Here is an 18241-nt window from a genome sequence, read left to right as displayed (position 1 = left end):
TAAAATACAAAGAAATTACAAACATTATACCCAATTATTTCGTTTCTTGATATATACTGTATATAGTACTAGGGTACTAGGGTATACTACATAAACAAAACTATTGGGACACCTGACTTTTTCCAGTGATTTGGGTTCTTCCCTGAGCAATTTATAAGATGTTTCTGGATGCTGTAGCATAAAATTTTCCCTTCAGTTAAAAAAATAAACGCAAACCTGTTCCAGCATGACAATGCCCTCATGCACAAAGCCAGCTCCATGAAGATATGCTTTACATGGGTACGAGTGGAAGATCTTAAATGGCTTCCTATAGAGCTCTGACCTCAAACCCTATTGAGCACCTTTGAGATGAATGACTGCACTTCAGGTCTCCTCACCCTACATCATACTTTACTTACACCCTTGTGGCTGAAGAAGCACAAAACTCTTCATTACAAAATCAAGTAAAACATCTTCCCAGAAGAGTGGAGGTTCTTATAACAGCAAATGAGGTTGAAATGTGGAATGGCATGTTCAAAGCACACATACAAATCTTATCTTGAGGTGTCCACAAACCTCCACATAGTGGATATTTCCTTGTTCAACTGCACTATGATAAGTGTGTTAAAAAAGGCCTTCAGAATTCCTCTCAGGACTTTTTTTAGTAGTATTCTTGGTTTCTTGTAGTAAATCTGGAACCTGCAGTTTAGCCCAGTAACTGCACCACTACCCTGTAATAAAGCCACGTTTATCCACAAAGCAAGAAATTACAGCCACCACCCTGTTCCCAGCCCTTCAATGAGAGACTATGAGGTTGCAGGGAGTCGTACTGAAGCAGCCTTGTAAAACAGGACACTTTATAAAGATCTTAGATAAGATCGTTTAATATAAAACACACACAAGCTTTTACACAAACATTTTCTACAAGGCAGCATTCTTTTTTATTTACGTACCTCCCAATTTTTGTCAAAGATAAAAGTGTTGAGCACTGTGCCAAGTACAGCAGTAGCAAAATTGTTTGCCATCCTGATTAACCTTCTCTGAACAGGCCAGCGACATGTGTGCCGTTTATCAGTAATAGCACAAGCACAAGCCACTTACTATTGTGCGTAATACCGCTATGCTAGCATACAATTTTATACCGGTTTGACTTGAACGCCCCTCATATTATTTGATTATTGTCAAATCGGACCCGATTTAATGTGTAGTTTGTTTTTTACTTGGATGAACCTGAATTAAGGGTTTGTTTTATCCCACCATTTTACTTTTCAAAGACATCATATAAGGACAGAGTGACAGTTTTATGGACTGTAACTGTTGTTATTTGATCAGAAAAAAAGGTTGGTTCTCCCAGGTGTAGATGCTGAGAGTCTTATTAATTTTATTCAACAAAGAAGAGACCAGAAATGAGACCAGATTAGCTACTGTACTATTAGCTACATTAGCTATTTCGTTACTGCTAGTTTTGTGCTTTTAGCTTAAATCAAAACAATCAAGAAGAAAATCATGGCCAAAATCCTAAATTCTGTGTTTGTGTTGTGGCGTTGCTGCACCGCAGTCATTCACCACTGTGTCCAAATGAAATCACACACCTGGTGTGTTATTTTACTTTATGATCCCAATCAAGGAAGTCGCACAGTAGTAAAGTGGCTGTTGAAGGGCTCTTGTACTGAATCTGTTTACTTCTTTACAAGACGTTGTGAAAGTAAAATGTGAACGATTTGTAAGGAATCAAATGCATCAGGGGTCTAATAGGAAGGAGTCTCCAGCACTTTGTAGCAATCAGAGTTAAATCGTTAGCGTTTACTTGCATAAGAAACATATGGGAAAGGCTTCAAGATAGATTTTTTACCATTTCTGAAAAACAATTATAAGTTGCTTTTTTTTATTTATAAGAATTGCAAGGGAAAGAAAAATAAGAGGCTGCTAAAAGAAAGACTTTATTTATAGCTTTATTTATGAAGACTCTGTTTATAGCTGCTATAGTGTAAGTGATAACAGGAAGTGAGTTGTTTTTTTGGTTTTGTTAGGGGGAAAATTTCTCAACATTGAAAATAACTATAAATGAAACCAAGTCCTACTTTAATCAAACAAATAAATTGTTAGCATTGCTAAATTGCTGTATGTATACTAATTAAAACACTGAATTAAACCATGCCATCACAGAATATTTTCCTATAACAAGTGTGTCATTCCTTACTTACATACAGAGAATCGACTAAGAAAACTATAAAGCTTACAGAAATACATTAGAAATTCTATATTATAATCTTCCTATTAGTCCAAGGGTGTGGAAATAAATATTGTACCACATCCTGAATCGTGTTTGTTCTGGCTTTTTGATTTTACCCCATTTAAACATGGACAAAATACAGGACCCAAATGCTTTGAACATCTCCTATGGCTACTTAACTGCTACTTCTTCTGCTCTTCTACTCTATGCTCGACCCTTTTTGGTGTGGCTGGTCTTTTTTTTAAAATCTCTTCTTCTGATCCTGTATTTGAATCCAAAAAAAAAAAAAAAAGAGCAGGACCATGTCATTAGGAGTGTGTGCTAACGTGTAGGTCGGTAAAATAAAACACAGCCCTCGGCTGATGTTTCTGTAAATAGCAGGCAGGGCAGAGCAATCACAGGCAGACAAACCATCCATTACCGTTTGTGTGCATGTGGAAGACATTTTCTCCTGCCAGTTTTCCACCACACATGTCCCCATCAGGGCAGAAGGGTGGAGGCTGGAGAAGCATGACACTCCGTGTTTGAGAGAGAGAAGGACAAGACTGGAGGAGGAGGAGGAGGAGGAGGAGACGGAGGAGGACGCACACACAGAGAAACACACAGGAACATAAGCTACAGCTAGTATTACGTGTGACTCCAGGACAGATCTGTGGTATTCAGCATTCAGATGTCATCCTCTGGATGGTACAGTAAAATATCTTTCTTTTGTATATTAAATATTAAAATATGACATGTTGTTTGTCTATACCATTCCGATCAGTAATTCTTGTCAATGTATTCAAGCTCTGTAAAGAATGTAATTATCTGTGCAACAAGTCTTTCTCAAAAGGAGTAACGTTTAGGGGAAATGCTTTCTCTCATGCTTTGTACTCGTCCATCACTCTACCGTGATTCTTCTTTCAGCATATCTATTGTTTTTTTTTCCCTGTGTTTGTCTGCTGTGGCTATTGAGATGCATTTTGGGAAAGTGATGGGCTCTGATCTCTTAATGGAGCTTTTAAGTGGCGCTCTATGTGGAGAAAAAAACCCATTCCTGATACACTCTCATGTTTTCAGCTATTAAGAAGTCTCATTAGTTACGTCTGATATTGATATTTGGACAGAAATGCATTGTTGGATTAGTGGGATTAAAAGTAAATAGATTATACTTTAAGTCATGTTGCCATGTTGCAGAGGTTTTGACAGTAGTATCAGTTTGTGGAGGTTTTTTCAGAACAGAAAATTTTAGTTCTTACGAGGTTCCATTTTATATGCTTTTGAATTTTCTAAATAATTATATTTAGGTGCCATTTCATTCATTTGAAAATACACCAAAACCAAGTTCAATGCTGAAAGTAATCTTACTCTTTGACAAGTGTCAAAACCTTTGCTAGTAATTTGTTTGTAGTTAGTCAGCTAGCATACTGTAACAGAGCATTATTGAATAACTCGATTTCTGATATTATAAACTATTTACTTTGATTAACTGTGGGCATCTTTTAATTGATAACTTTATCATATTTGGTTTTAACTCTTGTGAAGATTTTGTCATCTTGTAGTCATTCTGCCTTTGTCTGAAGTCAGATATCTGTATATCTAATGCTTTAGGAACAGATATACAGAACAAGGCTTTTTTTGAGAATTATCTTGCTTGTATGCTGTAGATTTCACTTTGTATCATTTGACTTCTGCATTACTGTAATGGATGATGATGATGATGATGATGATGATGATGATGAGGATGATGATTATTATTATTATCATTATTATTTATTTTTTATTATTATTTCAAAAGAGCCTGACTGGTTCCATTTTAGATGTTTTTTTTTCTTTCTTTCAAGGTTTCTTCATGTCATTTCAGAGGGTTTTTACCTTGAAACTGACTTGCTCATTAAAATACTGTACATTATACTCTTGTAAGAGCTCATTCGTGATAATGCAAGGTATTCCTTTTGCATCCTCATACAAATCAAAGCCTGGCAGTTATCATTACCGTATAATAATAAGACTTAAATTTTGCTGGTAAGTAGGAACAAGCTAGTTCTGTTTTCCTGTTTCTGATATAGCACGGAAATCTAAACCTATATCTGATGTATTTTATGGTTAGATAGTGAGTAACATAAAAAAAAAAAAAAAAAAAAACCTGTTGCATTAGTTAACGTTACCCATGTCAACATGATAAAATATATCGATGGATTAGACAATCAATTTAGATCTAATAATGAACCAGTGCTTTAGGCAAGTATTATTTGTGACATCCCTAGCCTCAGAGATGGCTCAAAAATGGCTTTCAGTCAAAACTATTAAAAGATCTTTAAAGACTCCTACAACAGTTCCTTGGCTAAGAGGTTTTTGCATGCCTGAACTATCTTAAGAACCTTCGAAGGTCCAATTTTACTTAAAAGATTTTGATACATGGTCACTTATAGTTTAATTTCAGATTTTAAAATAGCTTGACTAAATAGAAAGAAACATTGTTAAACCAAAAACCAGTGTTGAGACCAGAGATTGGCTTCTTGTTACAGTATGTGTTAAACCTCTGGATTATACAGATTCCTTTATTTCAGAAACTAGATCAGAGATCTCTTTTTTTATTAGACTGAGACAGAGAAACTGATTTGAAATTAGTACCACTGTTGGCACATGCTTTCTTTTGTGAGAGTTACAGTGTAAATTGTCAGGTCTGGTATGTGTTTCAGTAATTCAGACAGTGTGGTCACATTCGTATTCTTCAATATCAGATAAGAGTACAGCTGTGAACCAACATCTCTTTCTGTTCTGTAGACTTTGGGGACTGGTGGTGGTGATTTCTCTAATACCTAGAACTATGCTTCTGGCACAACTTTGCCCACTTACTCATCAAATTCTAAAAATCAAATAAGGTATAGCAATGCTGAATGAAAGGGTGAATGAAAGAGTGAATCTCTAGATACCTACTTACATTTCATGGACAAAAAGTTGTAGTCACGTGAACATAAGATTCAAATGTTCTTTTTGAAGATGCCATTACATTCCATTTTTGCTGTTATAATAACCATCACTCCTCTTGGAAGATGTTACACCAGATTTTGGAGTGTACTTGTAGAGATTTGTGCTCATTCAGCCACAAGGGTGCTATTAAAGTCAGGGTTCTGATGTAGGTGAGGTGAGGAGGCCTGGGATGCAGTCAGTTTTCCATTTCATTCCAAAGATGTTCAATAGGGTTCAGAGCTGTGTAGCAGGCCACTTAAGATAGTCCACTTCAGCCCATTAAAGCATAACTTCATGGAGCTGGCTTTATGTATATGGGCACTTTCATGCTAAAAAACCTTTGGGTCTCCTAGTTTAAGTCAAATGGAAATGTAATACCATGCATCCAAAGACATCCTATTCAATTGTTCACCTAAAAAAACACAAATGTCTGGAAAAATTAGGTATCCCAATATTTTTGTCCATATAGTGTATAGTATTCATTTATCCATCCATCCATGCATCCATTCATTTATCAATTCATCTTCAGTGGGTACTTTACACCAACGGTGATAGAAAAGCTACTTACGTCATTATATGTTTAATGGATTCGCAGAATGCATTTAACACGGTATAACGATTAAACCGGTTAATAGATTCAACTGTATCCACTAAGACATTTCTCTGTGTTTAGTCAGTTTGTTGCCAAGAAGATTGGATCTCATGCAGCTTGAAATGTTACTCCTGGCATAATTTGTTTGTAGGAAAAGGAAAAACCTAAAACCGAGGTTGCTTTGCAAATATGTGATTTAAAAAAAAACATGGCAGGATAAAAACAAGTTTCTCTTTTTCTTATATTTTTCATTCAAAGCACAAGAAAACACCTCTGACTGTTGGCTGCAGATTAAACCTATAAAGAAAGACCACAAACAAAAAGTCAACCAGATTCTCCACTGCCAGTCAGGGCTTGGGGTAAATCTGTCCAGGGTTTCTGGTAAAAAAAACATTTTAAAACAAAAGCACTCATCTGAGATTGGGTTTCTGTCAGATTTCCAGGAGTGCATTGCAAAACACAAACCAGTTCTTTTTTGCAGGAACTGCAATTGTCTGATTTGTAATTAAAGGCTCTAGAAAACATATATAATTTAAGATTGAGTTAAGCCAGATTTAAGCAATATACTACCTATATATAGATTTGTTTTTGCTATTCAGCCCCCAGAATCCTTATGATTTAAAAGTATTGGTTATGAGGAAAACAAATGGACAGCAGGGTAGTGTTCTGGCATTGGATTACACACATCAACTGTCCAAGCAATTCCAATAACTGTCAAGCACATCTATATGCAATCCTGTCAGTATAAGAGCCTTGTTTATTTGTGGCTGCAAAAAGCCCGTATCGATTATTAATATTTACTAAAAATGACTAAATGCTTTCTAGTAGCGTATGAGATCAGATTTCCTGCTTATTTCTTTCATTACAGCTGGAGTGCCACACCTGAAACCTCGAACCCCCGGCGCCTTTCATTGGCAGCAGCAGAAGTGTGGGCAGGTCTGACGGAAGCAACCGAGCCTGGTGGATCACAGTGTGTGTGATTAGTGGGTAGCGTGTGGGGGCTCTTATGGCGTCGGCAGACCACCAGTGCGAGCGACACCCCACAGGTGCCCACCAACACATCCACCCACAATGCCCTGTCCACAGCCCTTCAGCAGAAGAAGTAAAGAACAGCGGTCTACGCAAGGGTTTGAGCAGACACCGAGACTATGTGAAGATCTCAGTACCTGATGGCAAGGGCAAGCCTCCACCCATGGAGTGGTGGAAGACGGTCATTGCGTTTATATATGCGGCATTTAACCTGGTCCTGACCACTGTGATGATCACGGTGGTGCATGAGAGAGTCCCACCGAAAGAGAGCATCCCGCCTTTGCCGGATAAGTTCTTTGATTATGTGGACCGTGTAAAGTGGGCTTTCACTGTGACTGAGGTGAATGGGATGCTGCTGGTGGGGATTTGGTCCATACAATGGCTATTCCATAGATACCGGTAAGGAAAAGCCATAACACTGGAGTTAAGACTCCCTTATAGCATGTTCACAAACTCTGTCTTTTCTGGGCATAATATTCTAATATTGATTCATCATCTCTTTGTCTAAGACCTACAGTCTTAGGACCAAATTATAGAATGATCCTAAAACACTATATTCAGTAAAAAAGCTTTTGCTTGCTTGATGATTCAGATCTAAAGACACCATTCAAAATGGTTACACAAGCTTTTTTGCAGTAATATAAGACAATGAGAGCTTGTAAAATTTGTGTAACACCGCTAGATACCTATTCATAACATTCATCAATCTGCAATAAGTATCCCAGTATTAGCTATCGATTCAGGAGATGTGCACAAGGCAGGATTTCTGTCTATTTGCTGTTTAATTTTTCAAAGCTTTCCAAAGTACATGAATGGGTTTAACACCAGTTTCAATGAGGTAGTCTCTGTGGTTACACTCTAGTAATCCTCAAGGTCAAATTAGAACTGTTCTGGCCCAAGTTCTCTTTCTCTGTTCTGGTCTGGACTGACTTGTATTTTCTCTTTTTTCACTTGCTTCATATGTTCCTATAACAAGAAAATAAGGTATGGCAATGGTAAAAAAAAAAAAAGGAAGTGTACATCTCTAGACACCTATGTATAGCATTCATTCATTCATTCATTCATTCATTCATTCATTCATTCATCTATGGTATGTATTCTATTCTAGCTATGAATCTGGAACCAGTGCGGACTGCTGTGTACAAGGCAGGAATACACCCAGGGTGGAGCCCCAGTTCATCACAGGGCACCATACACACATTTATATGTAGGGGAAATGTTTGCCATGATTTTTGGAAGGTGAAAGGAAACCGGAAAACCCAGTGGAGTGACCATAGAAAAGACATTTAGAAATAGAAATTCCAACCACAGTGTAATAGTTATGCTTAAGTTTAAAATTAAACTTACATTTCTCAAAGTTCTTTAAAACCTGTGCTGAGGCCTGGATTTTAGTTTGCGTTAAAACACTTTCAAAATACATGCAGATTGATTTATTAACGGGGCCTATTAGGATAAAAAGTGTTGTTCATTGTTCATGATTGCGTTGATACATTTGCAATGTTTCAGCATAAGAAAAAAACAGAACACAAGATACTTTCTACAAACAGATACATTGTGAACAGCAGTGGGATTTGCTGTTGCACTAAAAGTCACTTCAGAAATGTAAATTTATAGGACTTAAGGGAAGGCATTAAATGTGTTGAAAACCCTTTGTCCACTAGTTAAAGCCCAAGTAATGAAATTGAATAAGTGCAATAATGCAAACGACTACTTTTACCAAAGATAAAAGAAGAGTAAAATCATTAGTCCTTGGTAAAATCATAAAAAATAGACAAATCTTAAAGCAAGGTAGATGTTAAGTTAGATATGTGTTGCATAATACACATTTGATGCCTAGAACATTTACACAGAGCTTTTGAATAGCGTTGATTCACATTTCCTTTATTAACAAAACACTCATTTCTATACTATTTTTCAGTGGTGAACAGTAAAGAATGTAATCGTAACTGTACCTGAGTCGCTTTTTTGCGTATCTGTACTTCACTGAAGTATTTCCATTTGGTGAGACTTTTAATTTGAATACATTTCAAAGTCAGATATCTTTCTTTTTACTCAACTACCTTTTGTGATATCTCACAGTAAATCAGTAAAAACTTAACTGGTCCATCATGCAGCAAGCCACCATTCAGTGTCAAACGTGCGCTCCGTTTCGCACTTGTTTTGATTGCCGCTTGATGGTATAGCTTTATCACCAACATACAGTTCAGCATCAGTTCAACAGCAAGCAGAACAAGCATGGAAGGTGGTAGCTCAGTGGTTTAGGCATTGTACTCTGAATCAGAAGATCATAGGATCAAATCCCAGCACCACCAACCTACTATGGGTGGGCCCATGAGCAAGGCAATTAATCCTCAACTGCTCGGTTGTAAGTCGCCCTGGATAAGGGCGTCTGCTAAATATTTAACATTTTGAGAGGAATAAATGGAACTCCTGACTCTAACTTGACACACCGACCGTGTCCTTATTTGCAAGCTTTCTTTAATCAGCTAAAGATTTTGAGCTCATGATCATTTTCATAGATATCAATCAGTGTTGAAATAATTAATATCATTCTAGATTGCTAAGAGAAGCGTTAGAGTCTTTTTACATAAACTGATTAAGCAAAGAGTCTTGTGACAAAAATAATAGTAGGAACATTATAGCCATAATAAATCATAGTACTTTGGATATTTAAATACATTTGAAGGCAAATAATTTTGTACTTTGACTCAAGTGAAAGTTTAAAGGGACACTTTTACTTAAGTAACGTTTTACCTACTGTATCTCTAACTCAAGTTCATGGTTTGTGTTCTTCATCCACCACTGCTATTATTAACTACCATTCTATTCAATTTTCAGATATATTTCACTCTTTAAGAAGACGATTTGAGATCTGGTCTCACCACAGCCACTGAGAACAAATAATCCTTTAAAAACAATCTATTCTGAATGTTGCTTCCTGCCCACGGTTTGTACATGACATCATTAACACAGTTATCTTTTCATAAATCACCTGCAGGACATGCGATAAATGTGCTCACGATTTATCAGGGCCGGAGGTGCCAGTTTAATATGTATTAGATAAGTTTATTAGGTATTAGGACATGATGGTGATCTCTTAGATAAAAATGTGGTCATCAAGGACACCAGTGTTGTGAGTGGTGCAGGAAAAGCTTGCATGCTTTTTTACATGAATAGCTCCACCCATTTTACATTAAATAGAGAGACATTCTAGCCAAGTACATGAACACTAATAAAAAATGTAATATATGTTTTATACTTTGTATTATGTACACATATATGACAATTATTTTAACTTTAAACATGTATCTGCTTGTGCAGGCTAATCTGATTACACATTAGTAAGCACTGCAGGAAGTCATTTGTTTCAAATGGTCTCAGGGTTCCCTAATTACATTTCTCTGTCCACTTTGGTTCTATTTGTACTAAATGGCTAGATTTCTGCCGATGAAACGAACAAGAGCCATGATACACAAGGACGTGAAGTCGTTACTCTCGCATGTCTTGATTGTTTATTCTACCAACTCATATTTGCCTTGAAATTCAGTGCATGATATAATTATAATCCACTGCATGGTTTGTGACTGTTGCATTACCTTTTCAATTATACAGAAATGTACAGAACACATGGGTCGGTCACACTGACTTTACCATTATAACAGTAAGCAGATGTATAGAGATGTGTTCATACTCCACATTATGGAGGCACATTAACACTCAACTGATGAACTATAGGTTACACAATCATCAACAGGCTGTATGATCATTGGAAATAAATCATCTTTAGCATTTTATTCTGGTCATGGATGAGGAGGATGTGGAAAACTAAGTCCAGGATGGAACACATTATTAACATAGCCATTCCACTTACTACCATTAGTTTTGTGTGGTGGAAGGACACCATGAACCCTGGAGGTAACCCAGACAGATATGAAACTTCACGCTAGGAATATATTCAAATATAAATACATCATTTGTTATTGACCAGATGACAGATTTTCTGTATGAAAAAATTCAGAAATGAATAGGAGGCTGATTATTTTTTAAATCTAAATTCATCGTTAGTGCCTGGTCTGGGTGGCCATAGTTTAGAATAGATTAGATTAGATTAGATTAGATTAGATTAGATTTTATTTTCATTGTGAAGAGTACAAGTAGTTTAAATTAGGCATTTTTTTATAAGTGTATATTTATTTATTTATTTATTTATTTATTTATTTATTTATTTATTTATTATTATTATTGTTGTTATTTTTCAGTTTCAGAGGCATAGTGGTATGTTTCATTAAAAAAGGTTTATAAAAAGGAAACTCTCTCAGGTTTGGGCTAAATCCACCCAAGCTCCAGATCAACCTAAGGACCCTGGAGCTGTGAGGCAATAATGCTTTAAGATGTAACACCATATCAGACCTTTTTTTTAAACATTATAACAAAAATAAAGCCCAGGTATTTTTTTGTACAATATTTGTGTTGTGAATGAGTAATATCAAATTACAAATCTTGGATAATTGCCTGATGGAGAACTATCAACTCCTCCTGCAGCACAATGTTGCAAAGCCTGATATAAATTTTAACTGAAAATGAATTGAATTGTTTTGATGAGCTGTAACACGATAACAGTGCGATAGGAGGTTATGCGCTGAGATATACAGCCTTTAGGGTCTCAGCCTTGTGTCTATGATGACCAGATTGACCACATCGCTTGTATTGGATTAAACGCCCACTTACATGATTTCCAACCGAAAGCATCATAGTTCACATAATCGGATCTGCTGTGTTGTGCTTGCAGGTCCATCCTGGGCAGAAGGTTCTTCTTTCTAATGGGCACTTTGTACCTGTATCGTTGTGTCACCATGTACATCACCACACTACCCGTGCCTGGCATGCACATGACCTGTGCCCCAAAGGTATCTATCTATCTATCTATCTATCTATCTATCTATCTATCTATCTATCTATCTATCTATCTATCTATCTATCTATCTATCTATCTATCTATCTATCTATCTATCTATCTATCTATCTATCTATCTATCTATCTATCTATCATTGTCTTTGTCCAACCTTTCTTTTTTTTCTCTTATCCATATCTCTTTCAATGTGTCTTCCATTGCTCTCTTTTCATCTCTTCTCTTTCAACTCCTTTTACCTCTTCTCTCCTGCCTGTTCCTGTTTAAATGTATGTTCCTTTTACATCTTTCTTTATTGCTTACCTAATATCTATTTGTCTCTTTACTTCCTTTACTGTCTTTTTTGTCCTGTTTTGCTTCCTCTTTCTTCCCTTTCCTTGGGGCACTTTAAATACCTCTGGCTTTTCTTACATTTCATCCCCTTCCCTTTTCTTCATCCACCACTCTTCTCTCTTTCTCCCTCTTTTAGCTTGAAGGAGACTCACAGGCAAAACTACAGCGAGTTCTGCAGCTGATGTCTGGAGCTGGCCTATCCATCACTGGTTCCCACATCATGTGCGGAGACTTCCTGTACAGTGGCCACACAGTCATGCTAACTCTCACCTACCTGTTCATAAAGGAGTGTAAGTCTCTAAACCATTCCATTTCTCATCAAATCTTTTCTTCCTTAGCAAACCTCGGGCCTTTCAAAATGAGGATTCAAAATTAAAGATTGAAATAGAACTCAACTTAGTTGGAAGAATTGCAGATGTAGCTGTAGTTGTTAGCTGTAGTTTCCAGCAGCAAAACAAAGGAATACAGGTTGTCTCTAAGTTGCGATGGTTCGACTTTTTTACAAATATTTTCATTTTAATTTCGTACGATATGTTGGGACGCTGCCAGGATGTACACGATTTCCACCTTGAGAGATGCCTTACTCTCGCCAGCCTTCAACAGAGTTCAGTTATCATGGTATTTGATCACATATTTGTTCTGTGTTATTTGTGTTTCAAAGCTCAGTTTAAACTCTTTTCTTTCTCCTTTTTAACGGCATCGCCGGACACTAAAACAAAGCGCCTCTGACTCCGCCCTCCACTTGCAAACCAGAGCTCATCTACGTATCCGCTCCACATTCGCTGCCACATATGTATATACTGTACATTTTATTTGTTACGGTAGTTTAAATGATGTAATATTTATTAATATTTTCAAGTTACGATGGGGTCATCGGAACGCATCTCCATCATAAGTCGGGGACTACCAGTATTTCCAAGGAAAAGGGAGAAGAAAACCTTTGGATGAACAAAGACTCAATACTTTTCTTTGGTATTTTTCTGTGGCTTTGTTTATGGCTGGATTTTTATGAGAACATCTCTAAACTATATTAACAACCATTTACAAAGTAGTAGGTACTAATTGATAGTTTCTAAACAATGCATTACCTTGTAGATTTAATGCAATTCAATTCCCACACGGTTAATCTAGACTTCCTGCAGATATTTTATTCATTCTTTCCTTTACCTTCAGTTATTGCTTTATCATAATTAGGATCACTGTAATTTCTGAGGCTATCCTGGAAACATTTGGAGTAGGGAATTCTTGAGCGGACACCAATCTAGCAACAGCTTGCTGAAACACATTCACATGCAAATCTTGCAAATCTTGCTAGCCAATTCACCAACCAACAGGTTTTTGGGGAATGGGAGGACATTCATAGGCAGCAGACACAAACAACATTTTTACATAGTCAACCCATAGAGTATCCCAAGCTCTAGGATAAGCCCGTAGATGCTGGAGCTCTGAGATGAGATAAAAATGTTACTCGTTTTGGCATTAATAATAGATAGCTGGCATACCATTTCCTTTTGGCTCGGCATGACAAATTTAAACTTTACCAATCTGACAGATCACTCTGATGAAATGACTGATAAAATAGATACACTACCTGTACTAAAGGTACAACTGATTTATCCTCAACACTGCCACCCTAGTGACAAGGAAAAGTGTAGATTGGTACCTTCTTTGTTATTTAGACCTGAAAATGAAAGGCGACAGATTTAACCATCAGCACCTATTTGTATAATGATTGTATAATGATCCCATTTCCTGCAGACTCCCCCCGCTCCTTCTGGTGGTATCACCTGCTCTGTTGGCTCTTGGCCGCAGTCGGTGCGGTGTGTATCCTTGTGGCTCACGAGCACTACAGTGTGGATGTGGTGGTGGCGTATTTTATCACTTCCCGTCTCTTCTACTGGTACCACACCATGGCCAATCTACAGGTATGATAAGCAGGTCAAACCAAAGTCAATATCAATCACAAACCCACACATACACACAAATTCAGAATTCTTTTATCAGAAATGAAATTTTCAAAACTCCTTGTTCAACCTCCACATCATTTAGTCACTTGTGTACATCATAAAAACATTTCTCGTTGCTTTGATCGAATTGCGAATGCTTTGGTACGTTCATTTGATCGATTGTGTAGAATTTTCTGCTGTTTCCTACATTATTAATTATCAGATTCTCAATATATTATTTTACCTAAATAGTTTTAACCCCCAAAACATCTTGGCATCAGTTCAATGCATAAGTCATTGAATTCAAAATGGTGAGACCAGTTGTCATTATCTGTCAAGCGTAAATTTCTATTAAACTTTTTTTTTCGTAAAAGTGTCTTGAATGTGGATGAATCTTAAATGTCACTAATGAATGAGAGTCAAAGGCACCAGTTCAACCAATGAACAACTAGTTCTCTAAAATAGGTCTAAGGTGAATCCTGTAAACCTTCAATTGGCAACAGAGCAAAACACAGAATTGCAATTTCTAAAAATGGATCAACAACCAAGAAACAAACAGACGCTATTACAGTGCAGTAAAAGTGTGAATCCTGTCCGGTCTCTTGCAATCAATTTAAATCAAATATGGAATCAAATAAATACATTTGTGCTGCTGAAATTCATATACAGTAATTTCCCCCGCTTTACCGCAGTTCGAATCTTGAGCTAAGCAAGAGATTACTGTATACCGTACTGATGTAATCCAACTTTGTGCATTTTCAATCACTGTAATCCAAACCTTAGTTTAGATTTAGAAACACTGAAATTGTGCACCCTCATACTGACAAAATCACTAAACATTCTGAAGATCTTGTTTGTGAACAATGACGAAGGAAATCGATTTTTTTTTTCATTTCAGGTGATGATTTAGTTCTGATGGCATTGAGATTTTCATTGACACAAATACTTACTGTTGAGAGATAAACTAGGGATTTTGAGAAAAGTTCAGGCTTTTGCAAGAAACCCAATATATTGTGCTGTTTGTACGAATTGTTTTGAGAAATGCACTTACTGGTTTGCAAAAATCAAGGATGCTTTGAGAAATGCTCCAACGCAACTAAGAAAAACTATAAGAGATACATCTGCATCTAATTCTTGATGTTTGTTTGTTCTACTAGAGCTCAAGTGCTCTTTAAAACACCAAACACACCCTGAGCTTGGATTCAAATGGAAAAATGAACACACCTCCAAGCTTGAGGCTCGCTCAATGTGGTTTCAAGTGATGAATTAAAGGACGTTAAAATGGCACTGAGCTCCTATTAAAAGTGTTTACATGACTTGGAGAACACTCTTGTCCATTAGACAGTGCACAGCCTGTGAGATACAACTCTCTGATGGCTTCTAAGTGCCCCCTCAATACAGGATGCCAATACAAATCTTTTAGAGGCAGACAGAAAAGAAACACCAAAAAACAGAAATTATTGAAATGACTGTCATTGTGCTTTGATGAAAAAAAATCAACAGTTACATATGAGATGTGGTTTGAATGTTTTAGAATTCAATATATTCAGTACAGCACATTATGTAGTTGTGTATATAAGTAGTAAAACCATCTCAAAGTGATGATTTACAGAAATGACTAATACTTGTTGTCTCATGTCATTGATCTCAAAAAACCGTACTATTTCAAAACACCAAAACCCAAAGGTCTCCTCAGACCACTTAAATCCCACATTGTCTCACCATCAATGAACACAGCATAAAGCATATGCAAAAGAAGTAGGCTATCATTGTGTTTAATTTGTAAACTTCTAAATGAAATGATAAGCAGTGTAGAAAGAGAGAGTCGTCGCGGTAGCAGCCAGTGACCTCCTGCAAACAGCATTTTTAATAAAATACAAAGAAACACAAAACATTATGAATTATAGATCATAAAATGATTTCTTAAGTGTTTCTTTGTTCTTTCTCCCTGTTCCTTTGCTTGTTTCCTCTCTCATGTCTCTCTCTCTCTCTCTCTCTCTCTCTCTCTCTCTCTCTCTCTCTCTCTCTCTCTCTGTCTGTCTCCCCCCTTATTTTTTAATAAAACAAAGTTTGAGGCTCACAGCTGTACAGGATGCTTTGAATATTTTAGCATTAAATTCTCTCCTCGCCTCATCCCTATTAAACACCTTTGGTATAAATTGTAATACAGACTGCACCCCAGGCCTCCTCACCTCACCTACATCAGTGCATGACTTCTTTTCTTAGGCACACTCTGAAATCCAGTGAAATGTCTTCCTAAAAGAATGGAGGTTATTATAACTTCAAATGGGGACTAAATGCAGAATGGGATGTTCAAGAAACACATACAAAGCTGAAGCCTATATTTATCTTTAAGGTACACCTGATTTATCCTCAACACTGCCACCCTAGTGACAAGGAAAAGTGTAGATTGGTGCCTTCTTTCTGTTCTTTAGATCTAAGAATGAAAGGCGACAGGTTAAACCATCAGTATGTATTTGTATAATGATTTGTGTGTATCCTTGTGGCTCACGAGCAGTGTGGATCTGGTGGTGGCGTATTTTATCACTTCCTGTTTCTCCAGCTTTGAACTGAAATGGTGAAAAGTTGAAGTAGGCTATCATTGTGTTTAATTTATAAACTTCTAAATGAAATAATAAGCAGTGTAGAAAGAGAGAGACGTTTTTTTTTTTTGCCTCTATTACTAACTTTCTTTGTTATTCTACCTCCCTCTTTATCCCCCTATACTATCCCTCTATCACTCTCTACCGCTTCACTTATCTTGGATTCCAGTGTATTCTACCTGGCCATACTGTATGTCATATTACAGTTATCATACCATGCACTTGAAGAAACAACACTTCTATTAGGTTTATTAGATTCTATTAGAAGAATCTAATAAACGTTCTGAAATGTTCTAGCTTTACTTCAAACTAGAACCTTCCCTAAGCTATTCTGTTTTAGGATTCTCCTCTGTAAATTATGCTCTTCCTCCACAGACTCTGAAGTGCTCGCCCAACAACTACCTCACTCACACGTGGTGGAACCCCATCTTTAACTTCCTGGAGCGTAACGTGCAGTCGCAAGTGCCTTGTTCGTTCTGCTGGCCACTCACGTGGCCTCCAGCCTGCCTGAAGAACCCGTGTAAAAAGTACTCCATGGTGCAGAGCGTTCGCGAAGAGTGACAGTCATCTCCACGTTCACATCCAAACTGTTGTTTTTCTTTACAATTACAACAATGTTGGTACTGCTTTTATTTATGAATCATCAACATTTGAAATTCTGCATATCAATGATACCAAAGACTTTGGGAGAGGGTTGTGGGAGATCAGTGGCTCAGGTTCAAAAAAATTAAGCTCCATTTTAGTTCAGATTTGGAAACCATGCACAATTCAATATCTTAAAAACTTTACCTGTTACTGATTGGATTGTTTTCCTTAAATAAGTTCATGATAAAAAAAAGTCTATGAATAATACAAATGATATTTAATTCGATCATTTATAAAGTGGTCACAGTTGTGCCTTTTAAAGCATGTATAGCTGATTTTTATTACTAGGGTTAAACTGTTTGTTGATGTTTTTTAAACAAAAAATAGGATAAAATATCTGATGTGCTATAATGTACATATAATGTGCTATACAGTGTACTGTATTTGTTGATTCAAATAGGAATTAAATTAATAATAAACCACAATGTCTAAATCACTCCGTCCATCTAATGTATGCAATTAAGATTTGCAATACAATGTCCAAAATCTGGTTTTAACATTATGTTTCCAAACTTATTTTTTATGAATTTTTTATTTAAATTACTTTCTAACTATTTTCTCTCCCAATAGAGTTTTAGACTAATGGTATTTGTAGTCTGTGTCTTAATGAATCAAAATTACAACGAATCTATTGACTTCACACCACTTTATAAATCTCTTGGGATAATGGTGCTTGGTAAATGCTGTAAATGTAAACGGTAAACACTATACTTCCAGTTGTTAAAAAACTGTTACAAAATCAACTGATGATCCCCTGCATGAAGTCTTATATAAAATAAAACACATGTTGTTACATTTAGGAATAAATGCACACGTTTGCTAATATTTGTTGGGACTTTTTTTTACTGCATATTGTTTGGGACCTTAACCACATTTGCATGCATTAATATGCATAAATATTTATTTTTAATACTTAAATCTTATACGGCTACATTTCATGTCTACAAATTTCTTAGGTAGGATACAGTGTTTTTATAATGCGATGATAGATTAATGTATCATCATAATTTCAAATGAAT

General features: G+C 36.5%; 1 protein-coding gene across 1 annotated transcript; it reads left to right on the top strand.

The window, feature by feature from the left end:
• Positions 1 to 2530: 2530 nt before the first annotated feature.
• sgms2a (sphingomyelin synthase 2a) lies at positions 2531 to 17647 on the top strand. The gene is made up of 6 exons (XM_083538806.1): positions 2531 to 2899; positions 6625 to 7184; positions 11575 to 11692; positions 12165 to 12318; positions 13787 to 13953; positions 16953 to 17647. The coding sequence occupies exons 2-6, from the start codon at positions 6763 to 6765 to the stop codon at positions 17136 to 17138; spliced, it is 1047 nt and encodes a 348-aa protein (XP_083394932.1). The 5' UTR covers positions 2531 to 2899; positions 6625 to 6762; the 3' UTR covers positions 17139 to 17647.
• Positions 17648 to 18241: the final 594 nt, after the last annotated feature.

Source organism: Silurus aristotelis, assembly GCF_946808225.1.
Source record: "Silurus aristotelis genome assembly, chromosome: 4".
NCBI classification, from domain to species: domain Eukaryota; kingdom Metazoa; phylum Chordata; class Actinopteri; order Siluriformes; family Siluridae; genus Silurus; species Silurus aristotelis.
Note: the sequence above shows the minus strand (reverse complement) of the source record. Positions and strands in the feature narration are given on the sequence as shown.